This window comes from Drosophila virilis, chromosome X (assembly GCF_030788295.1).
Source record: "Drosophila virilis strain 15010-1051.87 chromosome X, Dvir_AGI_RSII-ME, whole genome shotgun sequence".
NCBI classification, from domain to species: domain Eukaryota; kingdom Metazoa; phylum Arthropoda; class Insecta; order Diptera; family Drosophilidae; genus Drosophila; species Drosophila virilis.
Window position 1 is genome coordinate 26,054,306 of NC_091543.1, and position 15,888 is coordinate 26,070,193.

General features: G+C 41.0%; 5 protein-coding genes across 6 annotated transcripts; 2 read left to right on the top strand and 3 right to left on the bottom strand.

The window, feature by feature from the left end:
* Positions 1–7,785: 7,785 nt before the first annotated feature.
* LOC6631777 (uncharacterized) lies at positions 7,786–9,379 on the bottom strand. Its single transcript, XM_002055149.4, has 2 exons — positions 8,464–9,379; positions 7,786–8,399 (listed from the first exon to the last, which is right to left on the bottom strand). The coding sequence occupies exon 2, from the start codon at positions 8,391–8,393 to the stop codon at positions 7,893–7,895; it is 501 nt and encodes a 166-aa protein (XP_002055185.1). The 5' UTR covers positions 8,394–8,399; positions 8,464–9,379; the 3' UTR covers positions 7,786–7,892.
* Positions 9,380–9,634: 255 nt separating this feature from the next.
* Positions 9,635–10,935, top strand: LOC6631776 (probable isoaspartyl peptidase/L-asparaginase GA20639). Its single transcript, XM_002055148.4, has one exon. The coding sequence runs from the start codon at positions 9,815–9,817 to the stop codon at positions 10,799–10,801; it is 987 nt and encodes a 328-aa protein (XP_002055184.1). The 5' UTR covers positions 9,635–9,814; the 3' UTR covers positions 10,802–10,935.
* A 119-nt stretch (positions 10,936–11,054) lies between these two features.
* Positions 11,055–12,381, bottom strand: LOC6631775 (SREBP regulating gene protein). Of its 2 annotated transcripts, none has more exons than XM_032440124.2 (2): positions 12,017–12,381; positions 11,055–11,954 (listed from the first exon to the last, which is right to left on the bottom strand). In XM_032440124.2, the coding sequence occupies exons 1-2, from the start codon at positions 12,116–12,118 to the stop codon at positions 11,403–11,405; spliced, it is 654 nt and encodes a 217-aa protein (XP_032296015.1). In that variant the 5' UTR covers positions 12,119–12,381; the 3' UTR covers positions 11,055–11,402. The 2 variants fall into 2 exon arrangements, with proteins under 2 accessions (XP_032296015.1, XP_002055183.2); XM_002055147.4 differs by having other exon boundaries at positions 11,057–11,951.
* Positions 12,382–12,479: 98 nt separating this feature from the next.
* On the bottom strand, positions 12,480–13,425 carry cerv (cervantes). The gene is made up of 2 exons (XM_002055146.4): positions 13,285–13,425; positions 12,480–13,224 (listed from the first exon to the last, which is right to left on the bottom strand). Exons 1-2 carry the CDS (start codon positions 13,361–13,363, stop codon positions 12,626–12,628), a joined length of 678 nt encoding a protein of 225 aa, XP_002055182.1. The 5' UTR covers positions 13,364–13,425; the 3' UTR covers positions 12,480–12,625.
* A 355-nt stretch (positions 13,426–13,780) lies between these two features.
* On the top strand, positions 13,781–15,557 carry LOC6631773 (dnaJ homolog subfamily C member 25 homolog). The gene has a single exon (XM_002055145.4). It carries the CDS (start codon positions 14,116–14,118, stop codon positions 15,139–15,141), a length of 1,026 nt encoding a protein of 341 aa, XP_002055181.1. The 5' UTR covers positions 13,781–14,115; the 3' UTR covers positions 15,142–15,557.
* Positions 15,558–15,888: the final 331 nt, after the last annotated feature.

The following is a 15,888-nucleotide window of genomic DNA, read 5'->3' on the forward strand; positions in this document are numbered from 1 at the left end:
AGGGTCTTAAGTGTGCGAATAGGCTAGAGAATACCTTTTTTCCCAATTTCTTTATTGTGAAAGAAATCTTAGGGAATATACTGCGTTGCAAAAGAAATGAAAACACATTTATGATATTCCATTCATTCTTTTAGTTATCATTATATTATTATTATTAGCATTATTCTAAATTTTTGAACCAAATCAGTGCCAGCACAGAATATTTTCTACGTTTGCTAAGTAGAAGCCAAATCATATAGTTTTGAAATGGTTTGCTTCAAAATAAAATAAGATTCTTCTCAGACTCGAATTTTTAATATCTTGCACCTGTCTAAAATAGCCCGCATTTTATATGAGAGAATATTTAAAGATTAAAATATTTTCAGTACAACGGGCGATTGCCAATTAAAAATCGAATTGATTATTATAATTTTCATTTTGAAAATAAATGACAAACCTGTGCTTAAACTTACACCAAGGTTCATTAATGTTGACAAGTTCAAGAAACTATCCTCAATGCAGTTTTACTCGGTCTCTATTTCTAGCCTATTTACAAAATTTGATATTTGTAGCTCAAGTCTTGTGGCAGATATATGTAAATGTTCGCAATTTAACCCTCGCCCAGTTGACGTTGTCAACAAATTTGCACACTATCTGACTAACTTATACGCGGTCATGTTGTAAGTTTTTAGACACTATGATGCTGTGCTAAAATCACAAAAACTATCTAAATATTTCTAGTTTATGCTGATTCACAACTAACCCTGCCAAAGCTTGTCCTTTACAGGGTACAAAAACGCAGCACTGAGGCATATGTGTTTTTTTTTTTACCATGAGTGTGTGTATCAGCGAGTTTGTGAATTTGCAGCGCATGCCTTTTGGCGTCCATGTGGTAACACACACTTACAAAAAGCAACCAACACACACACGCACGCACACTCACACACACACATAGACACAGCAAGCTCAACTCTGCACAGAAAGAAATGTTTACCTTAAATTACCGCCATGCACACTTACCTCTCACTCCCTTCAGTCTCCATTGCGCTCACACTGCTTGCATGCATATATATATATATATATATATGTGTGCAGCCGTGAGTCGCAAAACTTTGTCATTTAGTTAGGTGTAAGTTAGTTTTTGGCTTAGCAACGCCAACACTAATACTAAAACACTTTAAACAGTTGCCATGGGGACGACGGATGGCGGCTGAGAGAGATGTAGACTGAGTTACCGTAATTTAGTGCATTTGCAAAATGTGCGTACGTGTAACATAAGACCAGACACACTCTCACACACACACACTCAGATCATCGAGTTACTACATTGGGGTTAGAGTTAACTTTCCATTAAATCAAACCGCCGACTTGAAGACCGCTTAAAATATGAGAATATACAAAAAAATGTGTTCAGGGGTATACGAGTACAGTTGTATTAAATTTAAACTTAAATCTTAAACTTTAAACTTGTTGTCTGCTTTCAAATATCCCTTAAATTGGTCTATAGAATTCACTTAATTTAAAACAGTGTATTATCTATATTCACACATATAATTATTTAATTATCTTTTATTTTAAAACATCATATTTGATGTGTATAAATATTTATACAGATATGTATTTTCTTAATTTATATTATACCAAGAGACAACCCGTACATCTGAATTGGTTAACAAAAATTCCTATTTATGTATCAATATATGAAAATGGAAGCAAATGCTAAAACACTCTTGATACTATACATACAACATGAAGTGATAACCACCATAGAAGCAATGAAAGGGATACGGAGAGTAGTTAATTTTTTAGTGAACTTTTCCCTACTATACACCAAAAAATATTTATAAAACATGCATGCATACATACATACATACATAAATAAATACATACATACATACATACATAAATACATAGATAAATACATACCTACATACCTATACAAATACTTACATAAACACATGCATATCTACATACATACACATACAAAAAGACTTAAAATCAAGGCATTAAAACCTGAGGTGAAATTTTGAAAATCGCAGAGTAGGGCACTTTACGTTTGATTCAGTTGATCGAATCCGCCCTGTTCTGGATCGCTTAGACTTAACGCTTAACTCGTCGACCGAGGACTACATAAACGAGGCAGTACACAAAGAGAGTGTAAAACATGATTCAAACTTAGAAATATTCTATTATATATTTGTGTTTAGAAGTAAACAGTATGTAGGTATGATTTTTTGTACATATTTAAGACTATATGTATGTATATACTGGTATATAAGAAAAGCATAAATTGAACTCCGGCATATTCCGCATCGATACGTCTTAATAGCTGCCAACACTCATTAATGAGTTTTAATCGAATGATTAATTTCTTAAGAGCTCTTTTCTCTATTACGGCCTCAGCCACAACCATTTGAATAGCTGTCCACGGATTTGCAATCGGCCCCATGAGTAGTTACCTTATGTTGAATGCCCCACGCTCGCAGCTCGCAGCTCGCGGCTCGCACCACACCAAATGCCATGAGAGGGAGTACAAGCATCGAAGCTGCCGCCCACCTGAAAAACTCCCCGGGCCATGCGGATTATCTTCTCCTTTGCGACGGCTTTACCTCCGGCTTGTGCCCGTGCCAGCAACAGCTTAGCGAAGCTGCCAATAGTGGGCTACAAGGCATGGCGGAGGCAGGGCAGGGTAGGGCATGGCTTGGCTTGATTTGGTTTGCTTTGGCGCATGTAAAGCAACAGAAAATCGATTAACATGGCTTTAATGGTCGCTCCCTGCCACTTGGCAATTGCAACAGCATGCTGACAATGAGAGCGCGACAAACTTCTCACGCCTGTGAAAGGCCCCGCGTGCGTGTCTTCACCCATTCAGACGCCTGTCCCAGCTGCCAACGGTGTAAATGAGTGAGCAACTGGGGGTTTCCGGTCGCCCACTTACACAATTACACCGCCTCAGCCCGAGTCAACCCACCCCCCTCCACCCGCCAGCCTCCGCGCCGACAACCCCATCAGCAACTTCCTTTTGACTTTGCGCGTGCCGCGTGAGCACGATTAAAGGTATTAATTGTGACAGATTTACGCATTCATTGTTTAGGACGTGACCCCACCTTCGCGCCTTTTGAAACATTCAAATTCCGATGCTGTTAATGATGAGCCCATGTTTTCTCAGCTTAAGCAGCTTTAAATTGTTGCTGTAATCGATTTTATTTCATATGGAAATTGCGTTAAGTCGGCTTACTACAAATCGCTAAAACTTACATGCGACTACGCGGCTCGATAGAGGCATGGCCAGCTGGGGAGTTAGATAGATAGAGTGCAGGCTGCTGGTTCGCCACAACTACTTAGCCAGATTTTCATTCGAGCTTTGGGTTTAAAGTTGCCAAGCTAATAATAAACCTAGTAAAAGTGCTCTAGTCGGGTATGCCTAATTAGAAAATCCCCTGAACCCCGCGCCCGCTTTACATACATACACAGAAACACAAGCATACGTGCGGCTTACACTTGACTCCAGTCCGCGTCGGTGCTTAAAGTCCGATTTTTATGAAAATTTGGAGTGTCATTAATATGACAACCAAATGCGCGTATATATACTTAATGGCATGGCTCTTCCACTTAACATTTTCTAATTTCGAGCCAAATGAGAAATGTTTACAAAAACTGATACATCTAAAATTGGCTTATACTTTAAAATTGCCTCCATGCTAAATGTATCTTGCTTTTATAACTTTCGAGCTGTGCTTAAAAAAACAAGCTTCAAATTGATTTTTTAGTTGTTTTAATAATGAAAAGAGATAACGGCAAAAACAAATTATTATCCCGTTTTGAGTATAGAGAATACATGGCTTAAATTTCACTCGCTTCTAAGATCGAAGGATATGGCTAGATCGGCTTAGCTAATCGTCCTGATCAAGAATATATTTATTTTTTGTGGTCAAATTTTCTTTCATCCCCTTATTACATACATCTGCCTTTTCACACGCTTCAATCGTGTGGGGGTATAAAAAAACTAGCTGTGTCTTCAGGAATCAATACGTCCTCCTCACACATAGAAAGGGGGTTTGTCTGCGGAGGTTCGCAGACCACTCGACTCTTCTTGTATCCTTCATAACACAGTACAGTTGGGATTCAAAGCAGAATCCTTTGAAGCCTCTGAAAGGTGTCCCCTATCACATTCTATTGCTGTTGCGATTTAAAAAGCGGGCTGCACCCGCAGATTGAGCCCGGCGCCGGGGCTATCTATCCAAAAACATTTTGGTTTCTTACGTAAGGTCCCTGAGATGGTCTTGCTAAGAACTGTGATGCGCGCTTAATAACTTTTAAGTTATGAAATCTCTACACTTGCAAATTATTTGCTGTATATTACGCATACGCACTGTGGCCATAAATTTGCTGTTAGCTGGCATTTAAGTGAATTTCAATTTGGGTAAAAGCCACAGATAAATTTGTTATGACCAAATAATTTGGAAAATTATTTGATTGTTGCAGAACGCAAACATGATTGATACCGGCTAGCAGCATAAATATTTCAATACTTATAATGAGGCACTCATGAAGCGGCGAGTGCATACGAGTGGGTACTTATTTAGCTGACATAAGGGCCTGGCTCACGCTTTCCCATGTACATAATAATCACTGACATATCGATTAGCATAAAAAATTTGTAAATCAAATGTGCGTCCCCAATAACAAACTATTATTCCACATGACTTTGTGTCTTTCACATTTTCACCCATTTCCCGCCCGTGAAAATAAATGCACATAAGCGTTGCGGAAAAGGTGCTGAAACTTAATTCCCTTATATGTTTGTGGAATTGGAAAATATATGATATAGTGGTGCCACTGATTCTAGTCATAGTCAGGACTCAACCAACTGGCATTGTGTGTGGATAAAATAGCCCTGGGTCAGAGCTGTACTCGTTCACATTATTCATTACATAGGCACCACAATTGGCGTTGATCTGTGACACCCTCTAAAACATTTGTCATGCGCAGGACATTTTACGAAATCAAACTGAAATATCCACATAAATTGTGAATCCTATCAATACATACCCTTACAAAATAGAATGGAATGCAAAATTTAACAAAACGATATGGCACCGATTTCTAATTAAATACAAACTCTCAAAGTTAACTAAAATGTTATATAGATTCAGTTAGTTAATTTAATTAAAACTAAATGTCTTCAAATTGAAGCATATTATTTATTGATCAACTATACTTTAAATAAATTCTGTGACCTTCAAACTGCAGTACTTGAAGAGCATTGGACATTAGAAGCCTGAGTCTCGTCGACCAAAAACACTTTGCCAAACGCCAACGCGCTATATTTATGCAGAATTGATTTCGCAACAACAACAACAATAACAAGAACAAGAGCACCAACTGGCATGACAATGTATTACACAAGCATACGTGTGTATAGAGCATTTAGAACATATTTACACGTATGGAGGGGCCAGTGGCAGCCAGCTCGCTTGGTAATGACAGAAATTTGGAGAATAACCATTAGGGAGGCCCACAAAATGCCATTGCAATTGAATTACGCGCTGCAATAAAATTTATGTTGTACCCGTCGCACAGTGTAATTGAGAAATAAGCACAAAAATAAGCTGCAAGCAAAAGTTTAAACAACAGAACAACTTCTTACACAGTCCCATACAATTTTATATTTTATAAAAGCTTCACATGCTCTTGGAAGATTTTGTGTTAAGTTGTTTCATTGTGGATTTTTGTTTTGGAATGTTTTTAAATCTTTTATAAAGTTACTTCCGGATGTTACCCGGCCTTGCCCGTGGCAAGTTTTTTGCATCAAATTTTAGTATTCGTTTTCCGCCCTATAAAAAATCTAAATTTATCCCCAATACTTCAAAGAAGCACCTAATTTCTTACTAATCATTCGCGGTCAATAAAGTTTCATGACGATAGCTTATTAAATCAGAGACTTGCAAAGAAGTTGACAGATTTAGCTATGTCGACTCGGCTGTGCTCATACTAATCAAGAATATATTTACTTTATGTGCTTGGAGACATTTCCTTCTACGCATTACGTACTTCGTGAGGAAACCTAATGCCAACACTCCAACTATATGGGAATAGGTCGTTATAAGCTAATGACAACCGAATTAATACAAGTCCGACTTTAAATATCTTTGCATGATTTCACGAATAGGTTTGCAAATGTCCGAGTCGCCGTTGTTCATGTACTGTCCCGGCTCCATGGCCATCAAGTTGCGTGATTCTTGGCTTGTTTGCAGTTTGATGTAGATTGGCCTGGTCTTTGGCACCGGCTACGGAAGTTTAGCGCATTGCAAGTGAAGCATCGCATCGCTGTTGGCGTTGAATGTGCCACATGTATGTGCATATATGTGGGAGGGCGGCTATGTGTGTGCGTGTGTCGCATGGTTGTGTTTATGCGGTTCATTGTTGTTGAAAAGCGCAGTCCGTGCCGACACCCCGGGCAATGCAAATATATGCACATGTGGACATAAGTACATGCCAGCCAACGTCGGCCGTCGTTGACGAGGCCATTGGAGTTGATATAACCTACAGTATTGTGGACGGGGGCCAGAGGTTGTGTAGGTGTTGAATGCAATTGGCTTGAGTCTGTATGATGCTCTGAATAAACAGCAAGGCTGCGTCAAAAGGAAGCCAGTACGCAATGCAACGACCAAAAGTCTAGTCGGGCACAAACAACCAACATGCTCACACGCAAAATCACAGTCACACGTACACACACACACACACACACACACACACACAGATACACTAAAGAGCTGGAGACCATGGCAGGAAGCTTTGAGCCTTGAGGTCACTCCGATTGCGACGCGGGAAATTTCGTCAAATACAGGCAAGTGACAGCGTCCAGCCTTAAACCAACATCACGCTGCCACGCCCCCCTTTAAATATGCAGAAACACATCCGAATCTGTGTATGCATGAAAGTGCGTGTGTGTGCTTGTGTGCGTGTGCATGCATGTGCGCGCCTGGTTGCGTTTACCATGTCAGCTGGTTGAGCACAAACAAGCCCGCACCCAGGCAAAGAACAGGCCTTGAAACAGGTCATTTGTTCGTCATATCCCATGCAAAAGGGATCATCCATATGGTAAAAAGTCAAGGCACTTGAATTTCAATTAAATCTTAAGGACACACACACACGCAGGCACTCGAAGCTGAACAGAATTATTTTGTTTGACCTTCGACATAAAGTACATCTACCCGATATTTAGTTGATGGTATTGTTATTAATATTATTATTATTAAAATTATTATTTTTCACCGCGCAGAGGTACAGGGGATTCACAAAGAAAGTTTTCTGTCTTCTGATCCCCTACACAGAATCGTACTGGGTTTCAGTTTTTGAGGCAATAGACTATTGGGTTATATATGTTATACTTTCTCCGGTGCAGAAATCGGGTGCTTACACTTACACCAAAAATTCGGCCTAGTATAGACGTGGTTCAATTCGCTGTTCCTTGGGGAGGCGAATTTTTGCCTCTTGCTCGGCTTAGAAGTCGGCCATATTAGCAAATATTCCTCAATGGGAACGTACTGGCAGCTAGCATATTCAGCTGCTGAAATCAGTAGCCGACCAGCTTTGGCGCAATTGTAAAAGGGTCTTGGTTCTTGGAGTGCCGCCTGGCTAGCAAAGAATAATTAAGAGATCCTTTCGCTCAAATTATCCGGAGCCTGAACTGACAGCGCACGCCTCTGCTCGAAGACTTATTCGTGCTTATTGAATATTTGAATATATGTTAGTTCCAATAGATCCGGCCTCCGTATTTCCCTTTTCCTTTATCTGTAAGCTGTTAGGGGGTACATACTATATATATATTTAACTATTAAAGCTGTAAATTATTTATACAATCACAATATAGCTATGGACGGATTATGTTTCGCTCTTCGTGTAACTTGTTACGGTGTCTTGCCTTTGTCGAATTCCTCAATGCGATTCTCCAACTTGTCGACCTCCAGCCACAGGAGTGACGCCTCATGCCAGGGGGGCGGTGGATCGGCATTAATTGTCTCCATTAACTTCTCTAAATGGGCCCGATCCATGTCTATGGCCATTTTTCGTCTTTGATACATAACGGCCCGCAGATTATCCATTTGGGAATCGGTCGATAATCGCTTGACACCAGTTTTAATAGTCTGACACGCCTTGTTGCGAGTTGTGCACTTGTCTGTCTCATTGGTTACGTCCAGATTCATATCTGGCCACTTCTGCTGCTGCTGATACGTTGTCTTGGGCCTAGCAAATTTTCGAGGTTGCGGTATGGTCTCCAAGCTACGAATTTTCAAATCTTCGGTTTGTGTGGCCACCGTAACGGTACCAGGATCTGGCCCATTCCATTGGTCAATGCTGTCAGTCTTCATAAGGTCTTTTATCTCAGCATTTGATTTCATGGGATCCATGGCGATCTGTCGTTTTCAAGGTGTGTTAATTGCACTTCACTTTAAATTCGCGTTCAAATTTGATTTTTACCAGATTTGTCTGTCAAATTTTCTATTTATTTTTTTTCTTCTTGCTCTGCAATCCGGACACAATTTTATTTGCTTTTTGATTCGGCACCTTTTAGCAAGCAATCAACATTAAAAGCATGGCTACCCAAATTTTACAAAATTTTAAATTAAATCAAATGCCTACTTTATTCAAGAATTCCTATTCGATATCTAGTTGGTTAAATATATATATTCCTTAGACAGGCTCATTTAGGAAATTGTTAGTCAAAGGCCGTAGAAGCTAATAAAATTTGTATTCCTAATATACTAATAGAAACCATAGAAATATACATATACTAGCGGATATTGCCCGGCCTTGCCCGTGGAACTTTTCGTGCCAAAAATTTTAGATATTACCTTTCCACTAAGTACCCACCCGTAGAAAATTCAAATCAATTTTATTAAAAAATATGTTTTAAGTGCATCGAAAAAAGAACCAAGTTTTGGAATCAACCGTTTCCCGCCCATGTTAGTCTTGCGATGAAAATCTTGAAGCTAAAGAGTAAACTTTCATTTATGAAACCTTTGACCCATATTTGCCACCCAAGAAGATTACCGAAATTGATTTTGAAGCCAATCGGACGGTAAGCTAAAAACCTACATGCAACCATTTTTTTGGCTGAAACACGTATTCTTAAGTTTGATGCAAATCGGACAAAACTTAAAACTTCGCTCAAAAAATCTTTAAATCCTATTTCTACTGAATTCGAATACAAAACGTCACCCACCAAATCTTTGACCCCCATTTAAACCAAGGCGGAATTCATTTCTTGAAAGGTGTGAAAAACCCACAAATGAATTTAAACAAAGGTCTTTGAAAATAAATTTGGTTCCGATCGGATAATAAACAAACAAGTTTCATGCCAACGTTTTTCCCGAACTTTTCACATATGCGGGTGGTATTTCCCGAAATCCTGTCTTAACGTGCGATACATCATATAAGGTAACTACTGATCACCAATCAGTCAGTCAGTCAGTCAATCAGTCAGTCGGGACGAACAGTTTCATATACATATAGAGATGTTGAATCAAATAACAAATCAATGCACAGCTATCGAAATCACCATCATTTATCTAAATTGGTTAATTCATCAACACATCAAACGGATGCGGCGCAGATGCAATCGCGAATGTCTTGAAACGGGTCCACCCTAATACAAGCTGAGAACAGCAAACAGAAACAAAGCAATAAAGATAAGCAGAAAAGAAACATAAAGCGAACGATAGAGCAGCAAGAAGAGCACAAAGGCAAACTGAGCGCAGCAATTGGAAGCGTCAGTCAGTGTCGTGTTCGGAAACAAGCACAAGCAACAGTTGAGAGCAAACAAAAAAATATGCCACACCCAGTGATCCTGATACATGGTGGAGCGGGGGACATAACCGACTCCCGCGTTGCCGGCAAGTTCAAGGGCATCAAGGACGCGCTACGTGCTGCCTGGAAGCATTTTGAGCCGACAACAGAAGCATCTGGCAGCGCACTGGATGCCGTTGAGACGGCCGTGCGTTCCATGGAGCTGGATGAGTCGTTTAATGCGGGCTATGGTTCCTGCCTTAACACCGCCGGCGGCGTGGAAATGGAGGCCAGTTTTATGGAGGGCCGCGATTTGCGTGCCGGCTGTGTAACACTGCTGTGTGATGTTATGCATCCGATCACAGTGGCACGCCGGTTGATGGAAAGGCGACGTCATGTTTTCCTTGGCGGCCAGGCGGCATTGGACTTGGCGCTAAGCTCTGGCATCGAGCGGCTGCCGGCTGGCTCCCTTGTTACGGAGAGCGCTCAGCAGGCATTGCGAGAGTTTAAGCAGCAGGAGGCGCAGGGCTTAGACACCACTTTTGCTCGCACCGAGCTAGATAAGGCACGCACCGATCCGAATGGAGATACTGTGGGCGCCGTTGCCATGGACACGAGCGGACTAATTGTGGTGGGCACCTCAACGGGCGGCATCACAGGCAAATGGCCGGGACGAATTGGCGATACTCCTCTGCTCGGCTGTGGTACCTATGCTGAAAATACTATTGGCGGCATCTCTACTACAGGCCATGGTGAGACCATAATGCGCTACAATCTAGCTCAACGTATATTGGGCGCCATCCAGCATCAGGGACTCTCCGCGCAAGCTGCCGCCAAGCAGGAATGCCAGAAGATGACAGATCGCATCGGCGGCACCGGCGGCGCCATTGTTATTGACCACAAGGGCGAGGTGGGCATCAGTTGGACATCACGCCGCATGGCCTGGGGTTACGTGCGAGACGGCATCATTCATTATGGCATCAATCACAACGAAGTCTTCCAGGAGCCTTTGGTGCCCTCACAAGAATAATCCAATCACTTAAAAGCTATTTTACACAGGTATCAAGCGTACCCTCAATGTTTTCTGTATTATTTGAATAAATTACTATTGTTAAAGCACAACATTATAAAGCCTAAAATATAAATGATAAGTGTGTATGTACATCATTATGAATATCACAAAAAAAAAAAAAAAAAAAAAAAAAAATACCCTAACATGTCGCTATATTTATATATATATATATATATATATATATATATATATATATATATATATATATATATATATATATATAGATTTCAGAAAATTGTTCATAACACCCAGAATGAATTGTGAATCCATTGAACGTGGCAACTTAAAAGATTATGTCTAAAACCTGAGATAAAACAAAAATCGAGCATTAATTGCCCTATAAACGCCCTAACTGTTTAGGATTGCGAATTATACTAAAAACTCTGTCGAATTGTCAATTGTACCAACAATAAGGAGTCCGTTGAGAGATTTTAACCCTTGACCTGTCCATTCATTTTAATTTGGACAATCAAGGCAATAGCCCACGACAATTACAAAAAAAAAAAACAATCGAACAAAGAGATATAGAGATTGCACTTGCCTTTGGGCTGTGATCTGACTAACCCTGGCCACCTCTGGGCGCCACTTCGCGCTGCGACTCGTGCGCCTCGGTGGTGCCATAGCAATACTTGGCTGCTTCGTTGCGGTACTTGTTCTCGTGCTCAACAGAGTGTGAATTGGTGCGGCACTTGACGAGGCACAGCTCAAAGTGATCCACCACGCTGGCATAGATGTATTTTTGTGTGTCTTGCGCCTGCAGCACCTGCTCCAGCAGCGACCGTTTGTTAGGATGCAGGCAACAGGACACACAGTATTCATAGACGCCGCAGCAGTGCGATGTGGAGTTGCAGCTGTGGCAGCTATAGTAGCTAATTCCGGCCAGCTCCACGTTACAACAGCCATTGGCCAGCATCTGCTCACGTAAACATACGAAACCACGCTCATCGGCCAGCAGTTGACTTCCCTGCACCGAATTGCGACAACGTAGATCCGGATCGCGGGTTCGATTGATATGTTCTTCCGGCAGCAGCAACTGTTGCTGCCAAAGCAGCGGACGTGTTCGTTGGGCTTTATACTCATCGTAATGTAGCGCGCTAAAGGCACCCTTCTGCTGAGCGTAAAGCAGAGTAATAAAATCACTTAATAAAAGCGAATTCTCAGTTCACCGCTTACCCGATCAAAGAGGCTTTCGAATATATAGAGAAGGGCCAGCAGTACTAGAATTATATAAATAATGCGTCTTCTTAGCAAGCGTGTGAGTGCGGCTGGCCACATCGTATGCGTATGCGGGCATGGGCATCGGCATCATTGCCAGCGGTTTTTCCAGGCAGTTGGCTGCGTCAAATCTGAAAACGATGCTTTCGTTGTTGCTGATGCTCCCGTGCTACAGCGTCCAAATTATTAACACGCTGCATGCGCATTGGTTGTTAAACGCGTTTCGAGTTTATGCCAAATTATTTGGGAAATATTTGCAATTTGTTTTGGGCGAACAGCTGTGCTGAGCGTTGCCAGATTCTTTAACTATCTGGCAACGCTAGATATAGTATGGCCATGTGCGATTATCGCTCAAAGCCTATCGATTGTTTTCGGAATACTACCGAAGATAATTTGTTTTGCCAACATTTAAAAACTTCAATTATTGACTAATTTAATTCCTTCTAATTGTATATTTAGAAATCCACACTCATGTGTTATGGTCTTCTAATATATTATAGTTAACATCATTTTCATCCCAAAACTTGTATATTGGTTTGTTAATGGATTTCTGGACATGCTTTCTCTTTAATTTTCTCCATCTGACAATGTTTCCGCAAACTCCAGTTCAGCTTTATAGGCTCTAATTTTCGCACGCAAAGCCATATCGGGTTCCAGATGATGCGGCTGTATATAAGATTTGCTTGCGCAACCTACTACTGGACAGCGTATACCCATGTTGTCTTTTATAATAGCCTGCACTGAATCATGTTCATAATGATGACCGCAATTAATGTTGCGCACTGCATTCAACATGAGTGCCTTGGACCACGGGTCATGCATTGAGACCACCATGACACCGGGCTGCATGACTTCGGCCACATCCTCATCTTCTGTGTTTGTGGCACCCGAGTCAGCATTAACGGCTTCCAGTTCCCGTTTAAACTGTTTGTACTCTGACGTTATTTTAACATTGATGCGCTTTTTATCTTCCTTTTCAAATGATTGTAAGCACTGCTTGTTTAAGTCTTCCACTATATCGGTTTCAGCCAATCCTTGTTGTAATACAGCATCGATGCGTTTCTGCTTGGCCTTCATGGCAATTAGACGTTCGCCTAGCTCCAAGCGCTCCTTCAATGTTTCACTGATCATTTTTTGTATTTGGCTGTGGAAACTGTCATCGCAACCTTTAAAGAATCGCAACATTTTAAAAACACCAACCGCCGGCATTGATGATGGCGACTTACAGTTTTCCAACGACTTTATAAACTCGGTGTTTTCAATAATGGTCCTTTTAACATCTTCAACATTACTTATAAACTCCATGGTATTCTTTTATACATTCTATAAACAAGACGCCGATTAATAGCAATAGCTATCGGAACTAAGCAATCGTTTTACGAATTGAACTAGTTTTTCACAAAAAGCGCGCTTGATTTAAAAAAAAAATACAAATAGCTTTCAACATGCAAGGATCTACAATGGAAATAGATTACCAGATACAATTCAATAAATAAATAAAAATGAAATTAAACTAAAATCTTCTCAATAAGCTGAAGGCCTTTGCTGCTAAAGTTTAAGTTAAGTTTTGTGCATTTTATAATAATATAAAAAAAATAATAACAATGAAATTATAACATGTAGTCTTTGCTATATTCGTCTTAGAGAATGTTAGATAATTTAAAAAAAAAGTTTCGATAGTGCTGAATAATCACAAAAAATGTTAATGCTTTAATGCTAATACTAATCTCTTAATCGTAACTTCTTGCGAACCGATGCAAAAGAACTAGTTCAATTTAAAGCGCCACGGAATCAATGTGATTCCACTGGTACACCAATACAACTCTAGACAACTGCTAAGAACATTAAGAAGCCGTGGTGAAAGTGCCAAAGGCCTCTAAGCGCCAGCATAGAAGCAACGTAGCGGAGAACAGAGAACTACAGTTGCCAAGCAAAGCACGCACACTTACTCATTGGGGCATCAGTCAGTGAAACTGTCAAACAGTTTGACCCGCAGCCAGGAGCAACAGCTGTTGCTTGCCGCCCTTAAGCACACACATACACAAAATACCTACAAAATGCCACACACACAGTCCCAAAGGTGGCTGTACACCTGCCTGTTGGTCAGCATCTTGCCCACGTTGTGTCTGGGCCTTCTGGATGGTCTATATTGCGGCAAAGAGAACTGCTACGATGTGCTGGGCGTCACACGTGAATCGTCCAAGTCAGAGATTGGCAAAGCCTATCGCCTATTGGCACGCAAGCATCATCCCGATCTGCATCGCGGCGAGGAGGCCAAAGCGCTGGCCGAGGAGCAGTTCAAACTGTTGGCCACCGCCTACGAGATACTGCGCGATGAGGAATCCCGCACCGACTACGACTACATGTTGGACAATCCGGACGCATACTATGCGCATTATTATCGCTACTATCGTCGACGTGTTGCGCCCAAAGTGGATGTGCGTGTGGTGATTGTAGTTACGTTGACCATCATATCGGTGATTCAGTACTATTCAGGCTGGCAGCGCTATGACGCCGCCATAAAATACTTTGCGACGGTGCCCAAGTATCGCAACAAGGCGCTGGATATTGCGCGCGATGAGATCCAGGAGCGTGTGCATACACGAAAGGGTAAGAATCGCAAGAGTTTATCGAAAACCGAACAGAAAGAGGAACTGGAGCGCATCATACGAAAGGTGATCGAGGAGAAGATGGACGTGCAGGGCGGCTATGCGAAGCCCACGCTTTGGGATGTGCTTTGGGTGCAGTTGCTCATCTGCCCGTATACGCTTTTCAATTTTATTGTGTGGCATGCGCTGTGGTTCTGGCGCTATACGGTGCTCAAGCAGCCGTACGGACGGGAACAGCAGCTTTATCTGATACGTCGTCACATGGGCATGGGCCAGCATCAGTTCAATGCACTTGAGGATAAACAGATCGAGGAGTATCTGCAGCTGGAGCTGTGGCAGCGCGACAATTTTGTTGCGTGGAAGGCCGATCAGGATGAGGACATGAAGAAAAAGCTGGCCGAGAATCCGCGTTACAAGGCCTACAGGCGCTATATGAAGAACCATGGTCCCGGCCGAATTACCTTTGAGGATTAGGACGACGCCTGTTGATGTTCAAGTTTTATTGTTCCATCTTGTCGCCATCGGCATACTGTAATTTATTATTTTATGTTCAATATCTAAAGTTCATGTGTTTTTTTTTTTTATACATATTTTTTTCTGTGTGTAGGGCGAAGTTTTGCAATAGTTTAAAAATAAATTATGTTAATAATTCTGTTAGCCATTGGATACTGCCCGCCGGCACCGATGGCCAAAACGTTGACCTCGCCGCAAACCGGTTCAAAACGTGCTTACTCGCCATTTCATCTTTTGAAGCTGAAACGTGCGAAATGCCCAACAATACGAATCCGAAACCGAGAACTCTATCTTCTGTAAAAACGTTGTTAGCTCAATTGTCCGAATTTTTATAGCAAATATACAAATACTATAATAAAAAAATAAATATTTTTTAAGCCGATTGTTTTTTAAATCGAAAGTGGAAATCCCAAGACGTCTGAGTATTTACATACGCAGACAATGATCGCAAATTTCCAAGATTTCCGCCTTTTGTATTCATTCAAAAAAAAAAAAGTCTTAATATAATTTTTATTTTTATTGTGCGATATCTTGGAGTTTTCGCAAATACATGTGCACATCTAATATGTAACTTCTGAAAGTTCTGATTCAACATCAATATATATATGTATATATATACAAATGTGTATAGCACAGAAAGTTATTTGCGTCAAATTTTAGATATCTGTTTTCTACATACTTCCCAACCCTAGGAAATAGAAATCTACA

Bases quoted from the DNA above. Each gene is read 5' to 3' on its own strand.
- cerv (XM_002055146.4), bottom strand. From the start codon at position 13,363: ATGGAGTTTATAAGTAATGTTGAAGATGTTAAAAGGACCATTATTGAA. The intron at 13,225-13,284 runs GTAAGTCGCCAT...GATTCTTTAAAG, and splicing joins TATAAAGTCGTTGGAAAACT to GTTGCGATGACAGTTTCCAC.
- LOC6631777 (XM_002055149.4), bottom strand. From the start codon at position 8,393: ATGGATCCCATGAAATCAAATGCTGAGATAAAAGACCTTATGAAGACT.
- LOC6631773 (XM_002055145.4), top strand. From the start codon at position 14,116: ATGCCACACACACAGTCCCAAAGGTGGCTGTACACCTGCCTGTTGGTC.
- LOC6631776 (XM_002055148.4), top strand. From the start codon at position 9,815: ATGCCACACCCAGTGATCCTGATACATGGTGGAGCGGGGGACATAACC.
- LOC6631775 (XM_032440124.2), bottom strand. From the start codon at position 12,118: ATGTGGCCAGCCGCACTCACACGCTTGCTAAGAAGACGCATTATTTAT. The intron at 11,955-12,016 runs GTAAGCGGTGAA...CTTTACGCTCAG, and splicing joins TCGAAAGCCTCTTTGATCGG to CAGAAGGGTGCCTTTAGCGC.